The sequence below is a fragment of the Notechis scutatus genome, chromosome 4 (assembly GCF_049901735.1).
Source record: "Notechis scutatus isolate UNSWTSFEM ecotype Mainland chromosome 4, rNotScu1.2, whole genome shotgun sequence".
NCBI classification, from domain to species: Eukaryota; Metazoa; Chordata; class Lepidosauria; order Squamata; family Elapidae; genus Notechis; species Notechis scutatus.
This window is the reverse complement of record NC_142012.1, coordinates 46,319,098-46,342,253: the sequence shown is the minus strand read 5'-3', so window position 1 is coordinate 46,342,253 and position 23,156 is coordinate 46,319,098. Positions and strand designations below refer to the sequence as shown.

At 34.2% G+C, this 23,156-nt stretch overlaps 1 protein-coding gene across 15 annotated transcripts in view; it reads left to right on the top strand.

Annotated features, from left to right (window-relative positions):
• Nucleotides 1–23,156, top strand: part of WDR17 (WD repeat domain 17) — a 74,236-nt gene that overhangs the window by 46,490 nt on the left and 4,590 nt on the right. For 9 of the 15 annotated variants that reach the window (XM_087963311.1, XM_087963309.1, XM_087963302.1 and 6 more), the window contains 12 exons: nt 1,019–1,149; nt 1,879–2,004; nt 4,126–4,281; nt 5,590–5,654; nt 10,887–11,019; nt 11,677–11,768; nt 12,349–12,448; nt 14,930–15,069; nt 16,523–16,543; nt 19,531–19,642; nt 20,914–21,055; nt 21,173–21,275. In XM_087963311.1, coding sequence (XP_087819437.1) covers nt 1,019–1,149; nt 1,879–2,004; nt 4,126–4,281; nt 5,590–5,654; nt 10,887–11,019; nt 11,677–11,768; nt 12,349–12,448; nt 14,930–15,069; nt 16,523–16,543; nt 19,531–19,642; nt 20,914–21,055; nt 21,173–21,275 — 1,321 coding nt within the window. Of the gene's footprint in view, nt 1–1,018; nt 1,150–1,878; nt 2,005–4,125; nt 4,282–5,589; nt 5,655–10,886; nt 11,020–11,676; nt 11,769–12,348; nt 12,449–14,929; nt 15,070–16,522; nt 16,544–19,530; nt 19,680–20,913; nt 21,056–21,172; nt 21,276–23,156 lie in introns of those variants that run through there. The other 6 variants (XM_087963312.1, XM_087963307.1, XM_087963315.1 and 3 more) reach the window with 6 other exon arrangements.

The window sequence follows — 23,156 nt, the reverse complement described above, 5'->3', positions numbered from 1 at the left end:
TTTTCACACCAAAATGTGTTGAGTTCCAAATTCAATGAGTTTCACAAGTACCAAGGTACCACTGTATTTTCTTCAGGTCATACATGACTTATATTCTCTTTTTTACTCTAAGCATTACACACAATTTCTATAGATATTGCATTTTCATTATCCCTCTAGTCTTGTAGGTTGCTATAAGTATGTTAATAATTAAATGTGTTGATAGATTTGGTACACATTTTATATCCTTATTTGCCTGCCATATTAGAGTGAACAAACCGTCTTGTTCTCACTGTTTGGAATTGATTTTTCTTTGAACTATTTTTTGAGTTAGATTTCCCAAAGTTTTAGAGATATATTCTTCTCTTTAAGAAGTAGCAATACCTGATAGTTTTAAAAATAATGGTAGTACTGTGATAATATAATGCTGTAAAATAATTAAATAACTGTTTTTATACATTTATTTAAATACAAAATTAAATATATTTAAATTTTATTGCTTTATTGTTTGTACTTAGGTATAAACATGTACAAAATAAAAATATTATTTTAAATACGCCTTATCACTAATGTACAAATAAATAAGAACAAATTTGACAAAGACACCTATTCATATCTCAGCTGACTTTATAATTTATTATGTTCATGAATGTATACAACTTTATCACAGATGTTTTTGCATAATTAATGGTGAAGCAGAATATGAATTCTTACTGAGTAAGAAACTACTCAGGAAAACATTCTGACACCCATTAAGCATTCTTTTTTCTTGCCTGACTTAGATCTAAGATTTGCAATGTGCAAATCATAACACCAGAAAGTAGATTTAATAGAAACAGACATAATAAATGTTCAGGATAATTGCCTATACCACAGAACAATGCAGATGGTGAAACATGTTGATATGTTACTGTAGAGTACTAAGTGAAGTTGAGAGGGTAAGCAAACCAAGTATGACATGTATAGTTGTCTTAATCTATGAGGTAAAAAGTATATATTATGTTCAATTCTTTTTTCAAAAATTATTGTTTTTTAATAGATCGTGCAGTTGAAATAGGTGCTCCTCCTTTGCTATGTGGGAAAGCATCTAGGGATATTAAACAAGAAATAGAGAAGCTAAGCAATAATCCTCGAGGAAGAAAGCTAAGGTGGTTTTCAGAATGTTTATCAGTAAGTATTGATTATTTTTTAAAAATGTATATATACAATATAAAATTTCCATTAATAGTCTCTATTTATTGTGTATCGATTAATATTGAATTTAGGTTCACTGAAATCAATTGGCATAGTCAGAACATAGGCATATTGATTTAAGTGGGAATTAAATGCTGCAAATTTGAATCATTCTAAACGATTAAACTCTTTATATGTAATAAAGAAGACCTTGTTTAAATCAGGCAAATAATCTGCAGTTTTCTTTGTTATTTGCTATCTGTTGAAAGATTTTATTATGAAGTCTAGACATACCTGAAAATAAAAGAGGGAAATTTGAACTGTATAAAGACTTCATTATGGTTTTAGGCTAGAATAGAACTGTACATAAATAATCCAAAGGCTATATTATGCAAGCTTCATAAATCAAAGTACAATGCCAGTGAATATTTTGCAATTATATAGTTTATTTATAGAATTCATATTTTCACTGTATGACTTTTACTGAGCAGCTAGTTCTCATATTACCAGCATGCACAGGAAAAATTAGTTCCAACCTAAAAGAATAAAATTTTATAGTGACAGTAATAGTAAAAGATCATAGAAATAAAGCTTGTGGAGCCTCTGTAAATACCATGAATCAGTCAATATAATATTATCCCAAAAGCACATTGAAAAAGGCATTAGTTGCAGACTATATTCTAATATGGCATAAACAATATTTTCCTTTTTTTTAAATAATTCTAGCCCCGAGGAGGCAGTAAAAACTTATGGGATCTGGTTGCAGTAATAAAGGGTCAAGATGATAGTTTGCTCCCACAGAATTATTGCAAAGGAATTATGCATATGAAACATCTGATTAAATTTAGAATGGTAAGTTAAATATTCAGACTGAATATCTTTGTATCATTTTTGGTTTTGCAGTGCATGTCTATGTAGCCACAGTTTTCCCCACAGCCCTGCAAAAATGAATTTGCATTACCATATGAGCCTCCTTCCCTCTGCTTCTTGGAACTGGGGAGAGTGAAAAGACAAGGTGATAAGTGGAATCTCACTGAGCAAAAAAGAAAGAAAAAGTGGTATTTCAGCTTGTCCTTATTTTCTCTTATTTTGGATTATTTCCTCTCATTATTTTCTTTGGTAGCAAAGGAGAACAAAACAATAACTTAGGCAGCAAAAATGACAAAGTCCTTCCGTTGATCACTCCTTACAAATTAGAGTGATGCACTTTGGGGACTAGAGTACTTTGGCTTCAGTCCTGTAGGGAGTAATCCAAGGAGCTGGGAACTCTTGCTAATTGGAGATTATCTGCCCCCACATCTCTAGAGAGAATGTTGAAAACTGTCTTCTCAATTAAACTGGGCAGAAGTTTAATTGACAACTTCATTGGCACTATGGGGATCCAGAATGCAACACCAATTACAGACCAGTAAAGCTTGATGGGAAGAAGCCTCATAGTTACCAAAAATGTCATACAAAAAATACTTGCAAAAACTATTTGTAACAAAATTCTCTAAAACCATATGGATGGAAGAAACATTTGAAACCCACTCTTGGATATCAATTTTTCTCTCTTTTTATATATCATTTCTTGCACTTGAGCCATTGAATGGCAGTGATTATAGAGCTAAATGTTTTTAGGGCTATATTTAGTTTAGCTTATGTTTTCCTCATTAGATTAAGCATGGCATTTACAGACGATAATCAAATCCTTAGTGTACAAATGTCAAAATATATAACAACTCTGTTCTGAATTACTATGCAGATTTTACTGCTTTAGTTATACAAGAATAGAAATGCCATGTTTATTTTTCTTTTTCAGAAGAATTTTCATTGTAATGAAACTTTTTTATTATAAAAACTACAGTATTAGATTGAATTAATGCAATTTAAAAAATATATATTTTAAAGCAACAGATCTAGGATTGGCCTTTTTGTATATGCTACAGAAACTACAGAAACCTTATCTTTTTGCAATTAATAATGGATCGCCTTTTTGTACATTTTAAAGCACATCTGAAACATTTGGGGTGTTACTGTAAACACATCTGCAAACTGAGTTGAAAACAAAGAGATGTACTTTTGTTCAGTATGACTTGCTCCCAATTAATTCCAGTTAAGATTTGCTCTAAATGTCCACATAAAAAAACATTAAGATAGTTCCTGCAAATAGAAATGTACTGCCCAGGAATATACAATAGGAGCCACTGGTTATAAGGCACATGTATTATCTGCCAGACAGCTGCCTTTGTCTAACTATGTGATCTACCAGAAAGGATTTTGCTTAGACTTAGAGGAACAAAAATAAGATTCCTTTGAGTCACAAATAGAAGCAGATTTGTTTGGGTACTCATTTATATCAAACATTCATTTTCTCTCACATAATCATAGGAGTATTAACTACTGTATGTGATGAGAACAATTATATTAAATATGAACCATTCTAGAGATAGGGGAAACCTAACTATATGACATGGTCATATATTAAGAAATCAGCTTTGCATGAAATGGAAAATACAGTTTCTTTCTAACTTAGGAAAAAATAATACGAAATTCTACTTTCTTTTATTCTTTTTCTTTGATTTTAAAAAAACTACAATATTTTTGGTTGTCTCCCATATCAGATCAAATCTAGAAAGTTTCTGGAGTGATTTTTCAGGGTGGATGGTAGAATGATAGGGCAAGACTCTCTTCAATTGTTTCCTCTTCCAGCATCTACCCAACTAATTTTTCCAGCACCTTGTCTTCCCTGTCTGCTTTCATCCACCAACACTGCTGATGTCCGACTTTTCCCTACGTTTCCTCCCCTGAATTACTTCTATACTACTCATATTTGTATCTGTTCCCTGAACAAAACAGCTTCATTTTGTTATGCATACAAAACAAAACATATATGTTTAGGCACGGACTTCCAAAATATTTAAATGTTCAGAACAGTTCATGCCTGCAACATTGTGCACGTGTCTTAGAAACAATTTTTTTTAATCCTTTTAGTCCAAAGCACAAGAACTTACAACAGTAAAGATGTCTAAATTTGGAGGAGGTATCGGTGTACCTAGCAAGGAGAAAAGACTAAAAGAAGCAGCAGAGATACATCTGAAACTAGGTCAAATTCAGAGATACTGTGAGCTTATGGTGGAGCTTGGAGAGGTAAACATATGGACAATTTTACAGTACATAAATTTATTATACTCAATACTAATATCGTAAATCACTTTAAAGGAAAATATTGGGGAAAGGAGAGCAAAAGCAATAGCAATAGCACTTAGAATTATATACCGCTTTAAAGTGCTTTACAGCCCTCTAAGTGGTTTACAGAGTCAGCATGTTGTCCCCAACAATTTGGGTCCTCATTTTACCCACCTCAGAAGGATGGAAGACTAAGTCAACTTTGAGCCTGGTGAGATTTGAGCTGCCAAATTGCAGGCAGCCGGCAGGCAGCAGAAGTAGCCTGCAGTACTGCACTCTAACCACTGCACCACCACGGCTCATAAAATACATTGCAATTAATCTAAAGCATCGTTGTCAAACTCTCCATGGTACGTTGCATCATGTGATGTATTGCAGCATTTTTTTCCCTTTGCAGAGCTGAGGTGGGTGTGACCTGCGTGTGATGCATCCGGCCCACCAGTTTGACACCCCTGATCTAAGGGATACGAGTTTGTTTTAAATAAGTGAATGGTGGGCAACCTGTCAATTATTTTTTATATAAATGGTTTTCTGTTTTTATTTTTTGCATTATTTTTAACCAGAAATATTTGAGTAAAATCTGTTTCTGACAATGTATTATATGGTTGCTTTTAATAATTTATGTAAAAAAGATCAATTGCATTCAATTATACTGTAAGCATATAATTCTTTGATACTTGCAGAAAAAAAAATATTGGGTATTTGACGTGTCTCAAATACTGTCAATTTAGTGTAATTGTTAAGGCATTAGGCTACAAACTGGGAATTCTAGTCCTGCTTTAGGCACAAACCAAGCTGGGTAATTTTGGCTCAGCCACTCTAGGAAGGAACCCTAGGAAGGAGGTAATGCCAAACCACTTCTGAAATCTTGCCAAGAAAGCTGCAGGGACTTAGCCAGGCAATCACTAGGAAACACCAAATACTGTAGGGACATTCCAAGAGAGTTCAAATGTTTTCAACTTTTATATTAATTGCTATCAAAATACTATTTTTCTAACTTTTTCATTATTAAAGAAAGTGAAACTAATTATATAATGATTATTAGAAGTAATAATCCATCAGAAAATACCTGTCCATCAGACTACCCCTTCCAATTTCTTTACTGATTTTTGTTTTCCTATAGAATTCCTTTATAAATATAACTGAAAATTTAATGTTATGTTTTAGCTGTACTGTTAGAAATAAATAACACAAGCAAAAGTAAAGACTATTAAACACACACACACAATCTGTAGTGGAAGTAATATTAGGCATAATTTATTTTTTCAGTGGGACAGAGCACTATCAGTTGCACCAGGAGTATCTATGAAATACTGGAAGAAATTAATGCAAAGGTAAGATTTTTTTTTTTTAAGTATACTGCATGTTTACATTGACTATCAGGTTTTGCAGCTGGAAGTGTGATGCTTAAAGATAGGGGGTTTTTTGCACAATTAAATGTATACTTTTGCATAAAATATTTTTAACTAAGAAATAGAAATTACTTATTGTAATTTCTCACTTTTCCCATCCCTCTACACACACACACACACACACACACACAAATTTACATTTTGATGAATGCTACTATAATGATAGATCTAATAAAGAATATATGAAATATTTGAAGGAAGTATGAATGGTTAAGACCTACATCCATACTAACAGAGAAACAGCTTGTTAACAACTTTTGGACACAGTGAAGAGGAAGCTGCCCTCAGAATCCCTGATGGAGCAACTACACATTATATCCTGGCTCAAAAAGACCCGGATGAACAATTGGAGGTGTAATCAACACTACCACACCACATTAAAGAGCATGCATCCAACAGTAGATCAAGAACCTGAAGAGGTGGAGAGCACCCAGCCCGGACATGAGACATACTTCCTGGCTAAAGAAACTATAGCAGTGCATGACTACCTAGCACCACAAATGTACAGCTACTAACAGCAAGATCTCCCATCCATAATGGGTAACACAAGGAACAACAGTGTTGATCATGAAAGCCCTCTCCCTCCAATAGATAGCATCATCCAATTACCAGCAAATAATTTGCCTCCCCATAATATGGAAAGTCCGAGCAGGCACTATAGTTGCCAAGCTACAGGACCATGCAAGCAGCTAATATGAGCAGAGCTCGAAGGACATTGGGTATCACACTAGAGGCTCAAAACGCCAGTTGTTCATTGATAGAACAGTTCTCCAAGACTCAAGGTCTACATAAACCAATCTGAGTATAGCCTTGATTGACCACGAGAAGCTTAGCTCGGTGCCATACCCTTGGATCTGTGCATGCTTGGTGTTCAGCAGGGTCAACAAAAAATAAAGATCTTTGTCAAGTACTCTTTGGAACTAAGGAAGACAGTGGAATTCAACTCAAAATGGCTTCCAAAAGTGGCCATCCATCATACACCAAGATGATACACTGTTCCTGCTGTTGTTCTGCATATATTTGAACCTGTTAGCTAGATAATCACAAGAAATGGATATAGATCCAAAAGTGGAATTACCAGCAGCCATCTCTACAAGGATGACTTCAAGCTGTATGTACATCAATGTTGTAATGACGAGGCAGTCGAGTTGTTTGATCATGAACAACAGAATTATGATGATCTTTATTGGAGTATAGTCTTGCATTTATATACATTTTTAGTTATCCTCCATCATTGGGTAACTTTGGTTACTGCTTAACTTTCGTTACTGTTTAGTACAGTAATCCATACAATTAATTATCTCTAGTTAAAGTCTAACATATGTCTACTTCCCCTCTCTAATCCTCCTTTATCCATAGATTAGTGACTTTGTTTGCCTGAGTTGTATTTGCTTGGAAACATTCTTTATCTGAGGTTTGCCATCCGAGATTGGAACATTCCTGCAATTAAAATTCTACACATCAAGATATGGAAACTGCCGAAGTCAAGCTCTTCACAATGTATGGATTTTCATCCATAGTCCAATACCCAGAGACTGTAGACAGCCAGAGAGAGAGCACTATCAAACCACTGTCATGGAATAAACGTAGAGGATCCAGAAGTACATCAGTCGTCTAAAGATGACCTGCTGAAAGAATGCCTGAGGCAACAGTAGACATGGGATGAAGATCAATCAGAGGGGAATGCTATGGCAAGAAAAGACCCTGCATGGAAGTTCCTCAGAGATTTGAGATTTGAAATTGAGTAATCCTACCAAAGACTGGAAAGGGCTGAGGCACTGATCACAACAGCAAAACAACAGGCGCTAAGTATCAGATGCATAGAAGCAATGGTCTCCCACACTATATAGAACCTGCGGTGCAAACTATGCAGAGATGCCTCAAAGACAATTCAACACATAATGGTAGAATATAAGATACAGACAGGAACAGTATACACTGAATGACACAACGAAGTAGCTGGCATTGTGTACAGGAACATCTTCACAATGTATGTCTTAGATCAGGAGTCCCCAACCCTGGACCACTAGCCATTACTGGGCCATGGCCCATTCAGAACCAGGCCATCAAAGCGACAGGTGAGTGCGCATGTGTCTGCAGCTTCACTTGAGCATGCAGTGGGCAAGCGCATGCACAGAGCTTCATTTGTATGAGCAGCAGGCATGTGTGCAAGTGAGAGGCACGTGTGCCCGGAGTTGCTGCTCTCACCTGCTGCTCACATGGAACCATCCATTCTTCCCCAACTAGTCCGCAAAGCTGGAAATGTTGGAGACCACTGGGCTATACTCTCCCAAGTCCAATTGGGAAATTCCATAGACTGTCATGGAGACCAACATGAAGATCCTGTGGGATTTCTAGATCCATATCAACAGGTACATATTGGCCAATCAATTAGACATCATGGAAATAGACATGGAACGTAACACAGTGGTAATAAATATGGCAAATGACAGCAACACCAGGAAGAAAGAGTATAAGAAGCTGGAAAAGGGTCTGAAGGAGGAATTAGAGGTGATTTAGAAAGTGAAAACCAAATTGGTCTCACTAGTGACAGGAGCCTTGGTACTGTAACTTCTAAGGTGGAGGAGTGTCTTCAGCAAACCCCAGGAATAACACCAGAGCACACTGTCTGATCTAGAAATGACTGAAAAGAGATCTAGAGATGTGGTGGTTAAGGTAAATAATAAGTCTCTATTGGCAATTGTGAAAAAGCAAATTTGATGCTAAAAATTATAAGGAAAAGGACTGAAAGTAAAAGTACAGGTATTATAATGAATATACAGTCATGTGAAAAAGAAACTGCACCCTCCTGAGTTCTATGGTTCTATGTATTGGGATATACATATATATTAGGATATGTAGTAAAAATCATCTGGTCCTTAGAAGTTCTTAAAACTAGATAAATACCACCTCAGATGAACAGCAACACATGACATATTACACCATGTCATCATTTATTTTACAAAAGAAAAGCAAAATTAGAGAAACCATGTTGAAAACCTAAGTATACCTTTACTGCTTCCATAGGTATGAAGAGGCTAAGTAGCAGCCAGGGACTGATAATCAAGTGTCCTTGATCAGTTGTTGATCAGCAAGTATGACTACCTCTATAAAAGCTGAAGTTTTAGGAGTTTGCTGGTCTCCAGCACTGAAGTGTTTGCTAACACAACGCCAAAAAGAAAAAAAGTCACCAATGATGTTAGAGAAGCAATTATTGCTGCCCGTCAATATGGGTGGGTCATAAAGTCATTTCCAAACAATTTAAAGTCCATCATTCTACACTGAGGAAGATTATTCACAAGTGGAAAATGTTCAAGACAATTGTCAATCTTCCCAGGAGTGGACCTCCCATCAAATTCATCCGAATGTCTGACTGTGCTATACTCGGGGAAATTGCAAAAAATCCAAGAGTTACATCTCTGACACTATAGGCTTCAGTTAGCATTTGGAAATTCATGACAGTACAAACAGAACAAGACTGAAGAAGTATGGTTTGTTTGGAACAGTTGCCAGGAGGAAAGCCTCTTCTCTCTTAAAAAAAAAAAAGTGGCAGCATGGCTTAGGTTTGCAAAGTTGCATCTGAACAAATTGCAAGACTTCTGGAACACTGTCCTTTGCACAGACGAGACCAAAGTGGGGATGTTTGGCTAGTTGCACAGTTCTATGTTTGGTAAAAATCAAACACAATATATCAGCACAATCATCTCATACTAACCATTAAGCATGGTATGGAGGAGTGATGATTTGGGCTTGTTTGTAGCCACAGGACTGGGCACCTTGCAGTCATTGAGCTGACCATGAACTTCTCAATATATTAAAGTATTCTAGATCAAATATGAGGCCATCTCTGACAGCTAAAGCTTAGTTAACATTGCATCATCCAACAAGACAATTATCCCAAGTACACCATGAGATCTACTACAGAATGGCTGAAAAATAAAAGAATCAAGGTGTTGCAATGGCCCAGTCAAAGTCCAGACCTCAACCTGATTGAAATGCTGTGGTGGCACCTCAAGAGAACTATATAAACAAATGCCCCCCCAACTTCAATGCATTGAAGCAATATTGTAAAAAAGAATGGGCCAAAATTCCTGGAAAAGTCATACAGAAAACGATTACTTCATGTTATTGATGCTAAAGGTGGTTCTACAAGCGATTGAACCATAAGGTGTATTTAGTTTTTCACACGTGGCTTTCCATTGTGTAAAATAAATGATGACATGGTGTAATAAATCATATGTTTTTGTTCATCTGAGGTTGTGTTTTTAAAAACTGATGAGAACTAGATGACTTTTAAGATGTCCTAATATGTAAAACCATAAAAATCAAAGAAGGTATATTTTCTTTTTTTCACATGACTATAAAAATGTTTGTGAGATTATAGCAGGAAATTTTTACTGTTAAAAAAAAAAACAATTAGAAAAACAAAGGGTGACCTAAATGATAAAAAGATTACTGGAGTTCTCTATGAAGAAATTGTCAAGTTTGGAACTTTTTAATTTAAGGAAAAGAATTAAGCTGATGTAATTGAAGTTTATTTTTTAAAGAATGCATGATTTGGAGAAAGTGAGATATAAATGCATCTACTTAAAACATTACAATGCCAACATTATCTACTGAAGCTGATGATTCAAAATAGACATGGAATATTCTTTTCATTTAGCTACTAGTTAAAATGTAGAATTCCATTTCTGAATACTGCATATGGTGATCACTACCAACTTAAATAACTTCAGAAAGTACGGTAAGTAGATAAATCTGTGAAGGATTTAAGATTAAATACATCTTACCTTTTCATACCAATGATTTATGGATTGCCTTATAAGTGTTGGACTTGCAACTGAAATAGTAAAAAGTAATTGATGATCTGATCTTGGGACAACACTGATTTGTCATTAAAAAGCAACTTGCAGTGATCACATAAAATGTTTTTCGCAAGCCTATGTTCTTTAAAGCAACATTAGTGAAGATCATTTTTAATTAGAATTTCTGTGTTTTTAAAATCATGTTTTGAAAACGAACAGGGCACATTTGAGAAGACAGGAAAGTTATAGCAACTAATATAAAAACTTTAAGTTCTGCAAATGAATAGATATAATATTAAACGGAACTGAAATGAAAATAAATAAATCATTTACTTTTGATTTTGATTAGGAGAGCTGACCAATTAATTCAGGAAGAAAATGATGAAGTTATTCCATACTGCTTAGCTATTGGTGATGTGAAGAAGCTTGTTACATTTTTCATTTCGAGAGGTCAACTTAAAGAAGCTCTATTAGTTGCACAGGTACTATTTCATGTGCTTATCATAGGCTAATAAATATTATACCTCTTACCATAAGATAAAACTTTAATGACATACTATTTACCTATAGATTCTGACATTTTTCTTATAGAAAAACTCCAGCATACTGTATAAGAAAACACTATTGGTATAAATTATCTAAATGATTGAAAAATAAGCTGAGTACATAGCACAACTGAAATAATATTTATACAAATATTTAATTCAGAACATATTTGGTATTAAAACTAATAGTAAAAAACTGATTTGCAAACATTAATTTTGCAAATTAATTATAGATAGTTAATTATAGATGGAGCTATCATGTATTATTGTCACTGTGGAGTGGTGCAAGTTTTAGCCATTTTGTTATAAATATGGCAAGTGAAATAATGCTGATAAGTTGGGGCAAAATCTCAGAATGCCAAACATTCAAATTCAGCATTTATTTGAGCTTCTATGTAGGCTATCAAACAAAACTTGAGAATTTGGGTTAACAATACCATGGTATTATAAATAGTACTTCAGTGGTAATATTTTCACCACTGTTATATGAAGTCTAATTTACAAGTAAATTGGTGTCTCCCTATCTTTGACTGGTGCTAAGAGTGATAATGAATAATGTATTAGTTTTGGCTCATACTATTTTATTGATTTCAGGCGGCATGTGAAGGAAATATAAAAGCATTTCAGGGTTCAGTAGCAGATGAATCAGAACATTTTGAAGGGAATAGCATAGACAATTACAATGAGTAAGTTTATACAGAAAATAGAACATGCATTTTTCATATGTTTTTATCTTGTTAATAGATTGAAAAACATTGTAGAATAATGGATCAGTTAAAAAATAAAATAAAACATTGCTTTACACAGTCTGAGTAGAGTGTTTATAAAACAATATTTTCAGTGTTAATTGTATGCTAATTGTCTATGTTTTGTTTTGGTTAAAGTTAAAAAAAATGTAAAAATAGCTCTTTTTAAAAAATAGACTGTAAAAAAATAGACTGACAGATTAAGACTTTATTTGTCAATTATATTTGTCAAAAATAAAATTAAATCCCTCCAAATTGGAGCTGGAAAGAGCTTAAGTAGTTCATTTTTTAATGAATCTGAGTTGATTTAATCTTTTACAGTTACCACATTGAGGATACTTGTGTGCCAGTGATAGAATTTAGACAAACAGATATATTTTGTTGATTTGGTTAAAGAGTTTAAGCTAAATGTTGGTGCAATCAGAGAGAGATAAAAGAATCAGTGGATTTAGGAAATTTTAAAGTAGGAAAAGTTGTTATATTTTTGGTTGTAATTATTAAAATCATTTCTTTCCTATAGTCTTCTACATAATGTCAGTAAAGAACTCGCTGAGTGGTATTTTCAGGATGGCTGTGCAGTGCTAGCTGCTTGTTGCCATTTAGCTGTTGAGAATATTGAGGTAAATGATTTTCTTGTTGTACACTTTCTATCTAATAAGGTAATATTGTTGCTTTTATATTGTTGTCATATCCCAATTTAAATTGTTTTAAATTGTTGTTACATCCCAAGGGAATTCAGGATGTTGACCTATGGGTAATATAAAAGTATATATAAAAGATTAAATCTAGCTTGGTAGATACTATTTCCAAGCCATCTTTTGTAGGAATAAACACAAAGTTACTGTTATACTCACTGGAGAAGAGTCTAATGCTGGGAACGATTGAGGGCAAAAGAAGAAGGGGACGACAGAGAATGAGGTGGCTGGATGGAGTCACTGAAGCAGTAGGTGGGAGCTTAAATGGACTCCAGAAGATGGTAGAGGACAGGAAGTCCTGGAGGAACATTGTCCATGGGGTCGCGATGGGTCGGACACGACTTTGCAACTAACAACAACAACACTGTTATAGGGATTAATACTTTAAAAGTAGATAGCTCTCACTGATCAAATTTACATAACAGGCTTTTCATTGTTGCATGATATTGCACATGGATCATACTATTGTCAGATAAACATGTGCTTGTCATACCAATTATGTAAAACCACAGACAGAAGCAAGGGGAGAAGAAACTGAAATATGGGTCACTTTGTAGGAAAGGTGTGCTCCACTTTTGATGTTGTTAGCTAATTAAGGATGCTTGATGTACATTCTGATGATAAAGTTTCACATCCATTTTAAAAAATAAAATAAAAATGCAATCATTTCCTAATTGATTGCCCCCTTATTAAAAACAATGAGGAATTTGGTGAGGCTGATCATCAGTATTATAAGAAGGTACTGGGATTTATTGTTTTGCACTGTTCTGCATTAGAAATTTTATTTATTCATCCATAAATATAATAGATTTAACCCTTAGCCTCTTCAGATAGCATTCGGAAAGATGCTGGTTTGAAAACCTCAAGAACTATTATGACTGTGCTTAGATAACAGTTTTCTAAATGAATGTATGTAGATTACTCATCATGTTTTAAAATATGGGATCTTTTTTCTTTTTTTTACATGTGAGTCTTTTGATATTACTACATGATGGAATAACAATAGTGGCCAGGATTTGTGGGGAGAGACTCAGGAATGATAAATTTCAGTGATGAACACAGTAATAACTCATACTTTTATCTGGGCCATTGTATAAATGTGCTGGAAATATCTACAGATACATTTTTATACTTTAGCTCTCAAGTTTAAGACTGACACAGAGGTGCCATAAATATATGTATTTCAGGAAATGAAAGTGCCTGGAGGCTCCATATATGCGGACTGTTCCTGAAACTGCCATGCACACGATAAAATGTTTAGTTATGAATGGTTTGGGAATATTGTCTGCTGTTTAGTGATAATATTATTTCCATTACTATTCTTAGTGATGAATAGGATAATTTGATATGGTCCATATGAGATGATTTATTAAGGCTGCTATGGTAAAAATCCATATTTAGAACTGGCACTAATATGTGCCCTGAATATTCTCCTGGATACAAAATATAGTTCCTTCCCTTGTAATATCTTTTGTGATTTGACACTCTCTGGTAATCTTTTTCTTCCTTCAGAAATGTTCATTATATTTGTTGTGTAGGTGGTAAATATAAATATTAAGGTTAAACATTTGATAAAACTGTTGACTATGCAAGGCAACTCCTTTTCAAACCAAGTTCCTCATATGAAAAGCAGCTGGTCAGAAAGATGATATTCATAAAGTAACAATTTTGTAATAGATCATGTGGAACACTTCTTAGCAGACCTTCATAAAGGAACATTGAGTGGAGAAACTGCTGTTAAGGGAACAGTAGCTATCATTCATCCCAGTTGATAATCTCAAAGTGTCCTGAGTCCTGAAGGTCCTTAAAGAAAATTAAAATGTTCAGATCTTCATCTTCATAATTCATATTTATTTATTACAGCCCTGAGGCTAGATATTAATAAGATAATGAGTAAAATTTACACCCTTGTGTGTGTTTGTGTATGTGTGTAAGAAAAAAATAATAAATTATGAAGTGAGAATTCTACCATGGATTCATGGCATACATTTTGCAGTAAATTATGGTGTATAGATATTTTACCTGCTCTTTATAATGTGCATTTCTTGACTGATGAGAAACCAACTTAAGGGGAAAGAAGCCAAATTTTTCCCTCCTTACTACTTCTGGTCTGGTCTTTCTGGCTGCCTTTCATAAAGATCAGATAAATAAAAGAAGTTCCTCATTCACTCTAGAAAGTCCAGATAATGACAGTAACTTGGCTCTAGCTACTCTCCCATTGAAATGGTTTATTCATGGTTTGTTTAGGTTGCTAGGCTATAAAGAAAAGATTTAGCCAAAATGTGTAGATCAGATTCAGTGATGCATGATTTGTCACCCTGAAATGTGGGCTTGAAAATGAATGCTAATATGATAGTCACAATGAATCCTTGTTAGGCTTAATGATTTTTTTTTTAATTGAGCAAGCTTGCCATGGCAAACCTGATTCGAGGAAATGAACTGGAGTTGGCAGTCAGTGTGGGCACTGTCTTAGGAGAATGTGCAGCTCAGGCAACTCATTATGCGCTAGAGTTACTGGCAAGAAAATGTATGACTATTCCAACATGGTAAGAACTGTTTAGTCCAAATTATTTATTTCTTTAGAAACTGGACAGAATACAGAAGCCTTGTGTATTCAGAATTAGCTTTTAACAAGCTGTTTTTTTTTATATCCTAGGATTTAAGCTACAGTGTCCTTAGAACAGAGAAACCTTGTATAAGATTAGTGAGAGATTGTCATTTGGCTATTTTCAAGCACATTGAAATAGTAACTAATATACCAGTTGGAAGAAGTTGTTTTTATTAGAATTCTAGGACTGTGCTCTGCTTGCATATTTGAAATATATTATAACCACATTTGTGTACTAGGTTTGTTTCCCTGTACTGCCTAGAACTAATTCATATACACATATTTTGAGCTTATTATTCCAGTGGTAGTGTTAAAACATTAACATGATTTTCATGGGAGTACAAAGTGCCTGTTCATAAATTGCTCATGTAATTCACTTGTAGTAAGGTCTTTCTATGTTCATTAAGAATATATTAGAAAAAAGTCTGTACAAATTTAAATAATCCACAAAAGTGGCCCACAATGAATATTTTACTTCCTAGAGGATAGAAATAGTCACTATTAATAACTTTTCTTCCAGTACAAATATAATTTGCATTTTTAATTTTTTCCTTGACTCCCTCCAGTCTTTCATCTTCATCTTATTCTAGCCGGGATTGTCATGGGGTAGCCAAGGGCAACATTGATTTGAAAAAGAGGGAATTAATCAGCGAGGTTGCTTATAGTAGGATATAATATTTTGTTTCTTGAATTCTTTTGTCTTCAGAATGAGAATGAGGTGCTATATAGAGCCACAGATGTGTCAACATACCTGTAAGAGAGACCCGGGGAAACATAATATTTAGAAATATGAACTTTCATATGAAAAAATGTATTATATTTGCCAGTTGGCTATACCATTTTAGTACATACTGGCCTGACTTATCTAGTTATATGCCATATCACATTATATATTTGGGTCAGAACCAAACTGATATCTCTTCATTGCTGTAAATATTTTTATGATCCATTTGAGGCTCCTGCAATGATTTTTTTCCTTCTATTTCTTTTTTTCCAGGAGTTTCCAACTCCCATTTTATTTTGATTTCATGGGATTCTGCAACAGTGTGGGAAGTAGAGACTGTAAGGAAAGATAAAAATGGTCTCTTTCTCATTCTGCTGGATCATGAATCTCCTTTTAAAAATGTCATTCAAAATCATATGTATTTGGATCATAATCTGGACCAGAACTTTATGAGAAGACAATGTTTTCCTGCTTCACAGCTTAGTTTCCTTTCTTGGACATGTAATATTTTTAATATTTTGGCCTCTGAGTTGGGAAATTTGTTAATTTTTCTCCTTATATATGAGCGATAGAAAATTAACGCTGAACTGAAATTTAACTGAGTGGATGTTGATATTAATATTTTAGTACTATTTTGTGTATTACAACTTGAATATCTTTATTATAGCTTTCCATCACCTGGATACAGGTACCTTTTTTGTTTCTAGAGATAAATATTAAATGTGTTTTGATTACATTAAAAATAACAGTAACCAATCAGACGGATATTGATTTTTCAACTTCAATAAAATATTATTAGTATGAAACATATAATAGATTAATTGGTAAAGTTTTAGAAAACATCATATAGATTTCAATGAGAGCTTTAATTGTGAGAAGATGAAGGACAAATCCTCTAAAACAGTGATCCCCAACCTTTTTTACGCCGCGGCTCGGTACCGGCATCAGCTGGGCGCCGCGGCCCGGTACCAGCATCAGCTGGGCGCCGCCATCTTTTTGATGAAAACGTGCTTCCGGTGAGCTTTCTACCCGAAAAGCTCACCGGAAGCGCTTTCTTTTTGAAAAAGATGCGCCGGTGAGCTTTCTAGCGGAAAAGCTCACGGAAGCACTTGTTCATCAAAAAGATGCGCCAGACAACCAGCGGCCGGTAGGACTTGTTCCGCGGACCGGTGGTTGGGGACCCCTGCTCTAAAACATGCCATTACCCATAAGGGACACCATTAATATCTATAGTTTAATCATTGCAATTTTTGTAGCATAAAACTACTATAATTAAAAATCCTCTTACACTGTAAATGTGTCACCTAGAATTGATGAGTTACATATCAATTCTGTATGTATGTGTGGTATATGGAGGTAGATATCTAAGAGAGCCAGTTTGATGTGGTGGTTAAGGCCTCAGGCTAGAAACTGAGAGACTGTGAATTAAAGTGCCACCTTGGGCCCCACACTAGCTAAATGAACTTGAGCCAGTCTCTGTGTCTCAGCCCTAAGAATGCACTGGCAGAAACACTCGTGAAAAAGCTTGCCAACAAAACTGCAGAGCAATCTCCAAGAATTAGACACAATTGAATAAAAAATATAGAAATATTAATGTCAAGCAATTTTGGAGCTTTCATTATAGTGTCATTTTATTTGAACATAAGGTATACAATATAGTATAAAGTGCCTCAGAAAACAAGATAAAGGTTCAAAGGAATATGATAGACTTGAACATTGAGACCTATCCAACAAAATACAGTTCAGTGATAGTTGCAAGACATATCTGGATGTTCAAGTAGACTACAGATTATGAATCAACCAGACTATGAATCTGACAAAAGAGCCAATGCAGTTTTGGACCTCATCAACAGAGGTGTAGTGTCACTATCTTGGGAAGTGATAGTATAGTTCTATGCTGTACAAATCAGACTGCGCCTAGAATATTGTATTCAGTTGTAGTCCCCATAATACAAAAAGTAACCTGAAGAATTTGAAAGAGTATAGAGAAGAGCAAAAAAAAATGATAAGGAGCTTTAAGAGCAAAGAAACTTGTTACATTTAGAGTAATCTTAAAATACTTGATGGGATATTGTAGACTAGATATTGGATAATATGATAAGATTGGAGCATATGATAAGAACGGAAGGGCACAAAGTTTACCAATGGAGATCTAAACTTGAAAGAAGGAGGAATTTTCTGTCTGTCAAAGCTTTTAAACAGTGGCACAGCTTTTTCTCCTGAAGTCATGGGTACTTCATCATTTGAGATTGGGAAAAAAAAAGATTGGACAGCTATTTTTTTAGGATGGTATGAGAAGTCTTGCCCTGGCAGAGTTTAGACTGGAAGACTTCCAACATCCCTTCCAACCTTCTGCTTCTATAATTCTAAGTTATTTATTTATATACAATACATATTAGTATTTACCAGTACTCCTAGGAATATAAAGAATGGCTTTGTATAAAAACAACATACTTACTAGTAACTTTTAAAGATTTCTATCTGTATCTTATGCATGGATCCCATCTAGTGTTTATTGTTTTCTGTGTAATTATTTATGAACTGCTCAGAATCAATTAGAGTCAGGAAGAGGAGGAGCGTCTAAATTGAAATAAATAATACAATTCTACAAACTATGCTTTGTTGAACAAACCATATAGATTGCTTTGTGCATGTTACTGTATTATGATAGGTGGATATTCATTAAGCAAAAAACATAAGGTAATGTTATATGCAGAAGAGGTCACTGGAAATAATTATTGATCACTTTGATTGAGTTGTCTTTTATGATAACAGTTTGATTGGCTTGTATTTTATTGGTTATACAATGCACAACCATGTATAAATGGATTGCTTGCAGGAAAATTTCTGCAGTCATAAAATTCATAGTTTAAAAGCATGAATTTATTTTCCAAGAGTTCATAAGAAGCTCCTTGTGTAAGGGTAAAATAATAAAATAAATTTCCTCTTTTATAACTTTGAATATAAACTTAATTAAGCCAGCTCTTATGCACTCTCTGTACTGAGATAGTAAAGCATTCCTAAATGGAATAATGTTCTAACTTAGGATCAGAAAAAGCAATTATGCAAGTAGCTGAGTTATAGATATTAACAGAACAAAGATATTTTAAATGCAAGCTCTATTACATTTCTCTTGCATTTCTGTCTCTTCTATGCAAGAAAGGGAAGATATCTGCTTCCATACCAGAAAACATTTGGATAAAATATTTTAGAACAAACATAGTTTGATCAAATTATCCCAGGATTGCTGAAAAATTACATTTTGAGCAAATCACAATTACCTGTGTTTTGTGATTTGCTCTAAGAGAAAGGTTTCACTTTCCAAACCTGGAAAGATGGAGAGTATGTTATCATAAGTCAAACTGAAGTTAATTCCTGGTTTCCTAGTTTAGATGATCATTTGAAGAGAACCTGCCCGTGTTTTTAGCATCTTACAGCTGTAATTATCTTTTAAACTAGAATTCTGGGAGTTGAAATCCACACATCTTAAAGTTGGCAAGTTTCAACAATACTGTTCTAAACTAACCATGCTTTCTCAGAGCTCTTTATTTCAAAAACGTTGTTCCACTTTAATTTACAAATGAATAAAAAGAAGTACAAATAGTCTTATCTTTGAACTTGTTCCTTCATTTTTGCACATTATGAAATGCCTCACTTATGCATATTGTTTCATAGGGATTTAGCAGGAGATCTTCTCATGATGATTCCTGATAATGAACTACAGTTAATAAAACTGTGTGCTTTTTATCCTGGATGCACAGCAGAGATAAATGACCTGCATGAAAAGGTACACTTGAGAGGCCAACTGTCTCTTAGCCATTTATGTGAGTAGCAGAAGAGGTTTTATGCTCATTAATTCCTAGTTATGTTTATTAGAAGATTCCTTCTATTACAGAGAACTGTAGATACACTTTCACATTATTTAAGTTATCCCACTTTCATTTGGCATCAAAACTGCTAGAGAGTCAAATTAAGAATGTTGGGAAAATGAATACTTCCATTTGAATTGCAAAAGCAAATAATATCTCACATTATTTGTACATATGCAGTAATTTTAAATGATATTTTACCTTAAGACATTGATTCTTCAGAAATACCAATATGTGCAGGACAAATACTTATTGCCCACTGAATTGGTCAATATTTTTGTAGCATAAGGCAATGGAAAATGTCTGTGCATACTTATGCTATTGAACTATGACCATTAAAGTTTTAAGATCATTATATTAGTGTGAAAAGTAGATATGCAAGTTTACATCTGACATTAAACCGATTACTTTTCTGGACACATGGTATAATATACTGTATACTGTGCACATAATACATTTAGTCCAATTAAGCTCAGGAACAATCATCAATTGAAAAAGAGTGCCTGCACATAATAACAGTGTTGTCTAATTTGCCTTCTAAAACAAATACGTAAGCATAGATGCAGTGCAAGATGGTATTATATAAAATAAGGTCATTAAGATTATACACTGCCCTGAATTCCAAGGATAAAAGGTGCTTAAGGGTGCATGTGTGCATATATACTATATTCATCGGTAACTCCTTAAAGAGGCCATGGGATATTCTCTTCTGAGCTTGAAAAATGAAACTGGGAAAATGTTTGATTTAAGGTGGCACTAGCAGGTGTGGAAAGCATGTTCTCTCTCTTCCTCTCCCTCTCTCCCCCTTTCTGTCTTCCTCTCTCAAACACACACACATGCACACACACACACACACACACACACACACACACACACATCTTTGTATATGGATTGCTGCACAGTTCTGAGCATCATGTTCCCAAAGCCCTATTAAATTTTTGTTAGCATGGAAATTGTAGAGGTACAATAGTGGCTGAAGATATGAGCAATGCAAACACACTGCTCCTCTCCATGGCCTGCTTACATGCTCTTGTGCCCTTGTGCTTCAGATTAAAGGAGGAAAATGGAGTTGCAAGAAAGAATTGCGGTTTGTTTCAATTGTATCAGACTGTGAAGATGAAAAATTTTACACTCTTCTTTGCTGATAATTGCATTAATTTTGTTTGTTTCTATCTGCTATCATTTTCAGTGCAGATTACCAGATGTAGAAGAATGTATGCAATTAGCAGAGAAAGCTCAGACAGATGGAAATATATTTGAGTCAATGAAGTATTATTTGTTAACTGCAGAACCAGAAAAGGCACTTCCTATAGGGATTCAGTATGTCAAAGGTAAGCCTTGAAATAATTCTGAACCATTTTTAGAAAAAAATACTAATGTGTTTTGTTTATCTGTTCCCCTGTTCTACTTTTTTATCATTTTTTTTCTTTTCTACTGCTATTTAACAGAACAAATCAGTAGTTCAGATTGGACACTTGATGCAGTCTATCCTTTTTTGGATCTACTCAGCTATATACGCACTGAGAAATTGTTGCTGCATAAATGTAGTGAGTAAGTATTTTAATACTAAAATTGTGAAAATGAGTCTTCAAATTTATTCATTGATTTTGCTTCATGGGATTGATAAATATACAAACATTCTACATCATTTGTGATCTTTATCTAACCATTTTTGTTAGTCTCCCAGGCCTTAAAGGGGTGATACTTCTTCTCATCACTCCTTCCCTTCCCTTCTCTGAATTAAGTGTCTCACACAAGAAACCATTCCATTAATATGAAAAAGTAGACAGAATCTGTGAAAGCTAATGCAGCAGGAAAATTGGTTCGTTTTTAAAGTAACACAAAATTTATTTTGTATTTGCAAAAGACAATATGGATATTTCTTTGCAGATTTCTTTTTCCAATTATGCCTTTTGTTATAAATAGGTATAATAGTTTTTTATGCATAATTTATTTTAGCATTGTTATACTATAAACAAGAATGGTGGTTATACATTTCCAGATGAAGAACCACACTTTAGATACTTCTAATAAAAATAAAAATAAAATTCTGTTAGAACAAATACTTATTTAAACCATTTTTCCCCCGCATTTTCTGAAGTTTGTTATATATTTATTTTGCTGCTTTCAGAAAATCTTAAAAGGAAACCCAGTTTTTTTGAAAGGCTTTATAAGGTGTGGTTTTCTATGGTAGTAAAATAGTACAATTATCGTAAACTCAGTGCCCTCCAAATATTTAGAATTACAGTTCCGTTACTACCAGCAGATACAGGCACCAACCATGCTTTCTACAAGTGATGCTACATAAAATTTGAGCACATGGTTTTAAGGAAAGCTAACTGAATTTCTCCTTTACCTGATAAAAGAATACCTTGACTAGTATTTTTCAACCTTAGCAACTTTAAGATGTAATAACTTCAATTCCCATAATTCCCCAGCCGTCATGGACAATTCATGGCTGGCAGGGGAGTTCTAGGAGTTGAAGTCCACGCTCAAGTGTTAGAATATACTTCTAGTTTTAAACAGGCCGCACTGCTCCTTCAGATCCCCCCCCCCCCGTTTATGCTACCTCTATAACATGCATAGGAATGTTTTACGAGTTGACACACAAATCTTAAAATTGTTAAGATTGAGAAACACTCACCTAAACCAATATTTTTATTTTTAAAAAATCATTAGGCAAGCAACTGCCTTAAAAAAAACAACCAAAATGAATTTTATTCAAATTAAACAACTTGTAAACACCTCCAGTTAACCAGGAAAATAGATCCAACATAAATTACTAGCACTCCAATTACGTGATTGTGTTTTGGTACATAATGATGGTAGAAAATCCCGTAATTGTCACAACACAAACTTTTGAAGTACTCTGAAGACACCTAGAATTCATGTACGTACATTGAGATAAAACAAATGTGATGTTGAAGGTGTTTTTAAAAATGTATACGAGAAAATGAAATATATATGTAAAGATGTCTGCATACAGCAAAAAAAAAAACATGTCAACATGTATAAAACATGTCAAACACAGCAGATGCCAATAGGATTTACCACTCATGAACTACAGAATTAGAACCTTCAATAAAGAAAAGGAAAGGAAAGGAAAAGGGAAGGGAAGGGAAAGGGAAAGGGAAAGGAAAGGAAGAGATCACTGACCCATATGATCTGGACTTGACAATTGGTATCTTTTCGGAATAGCATTTCAAAGTACAGAAGTAGATTTATGGGGAATTCCAAAATAATAAAGATGTTAATATAATGTTGAATTATGTCCTCAAACCTTGAGATTGGTCTTTGATAAATTATGTTTGTACCAGGCATGAGAGATTACTGAAAGCATTGTTCTAAGAAATTAGGAAAGGGGTATTATTCCAGAATAACTCCAGTACATGGAAATGTATTTAAAATGCATTTAAAAAAATAGCATAACAA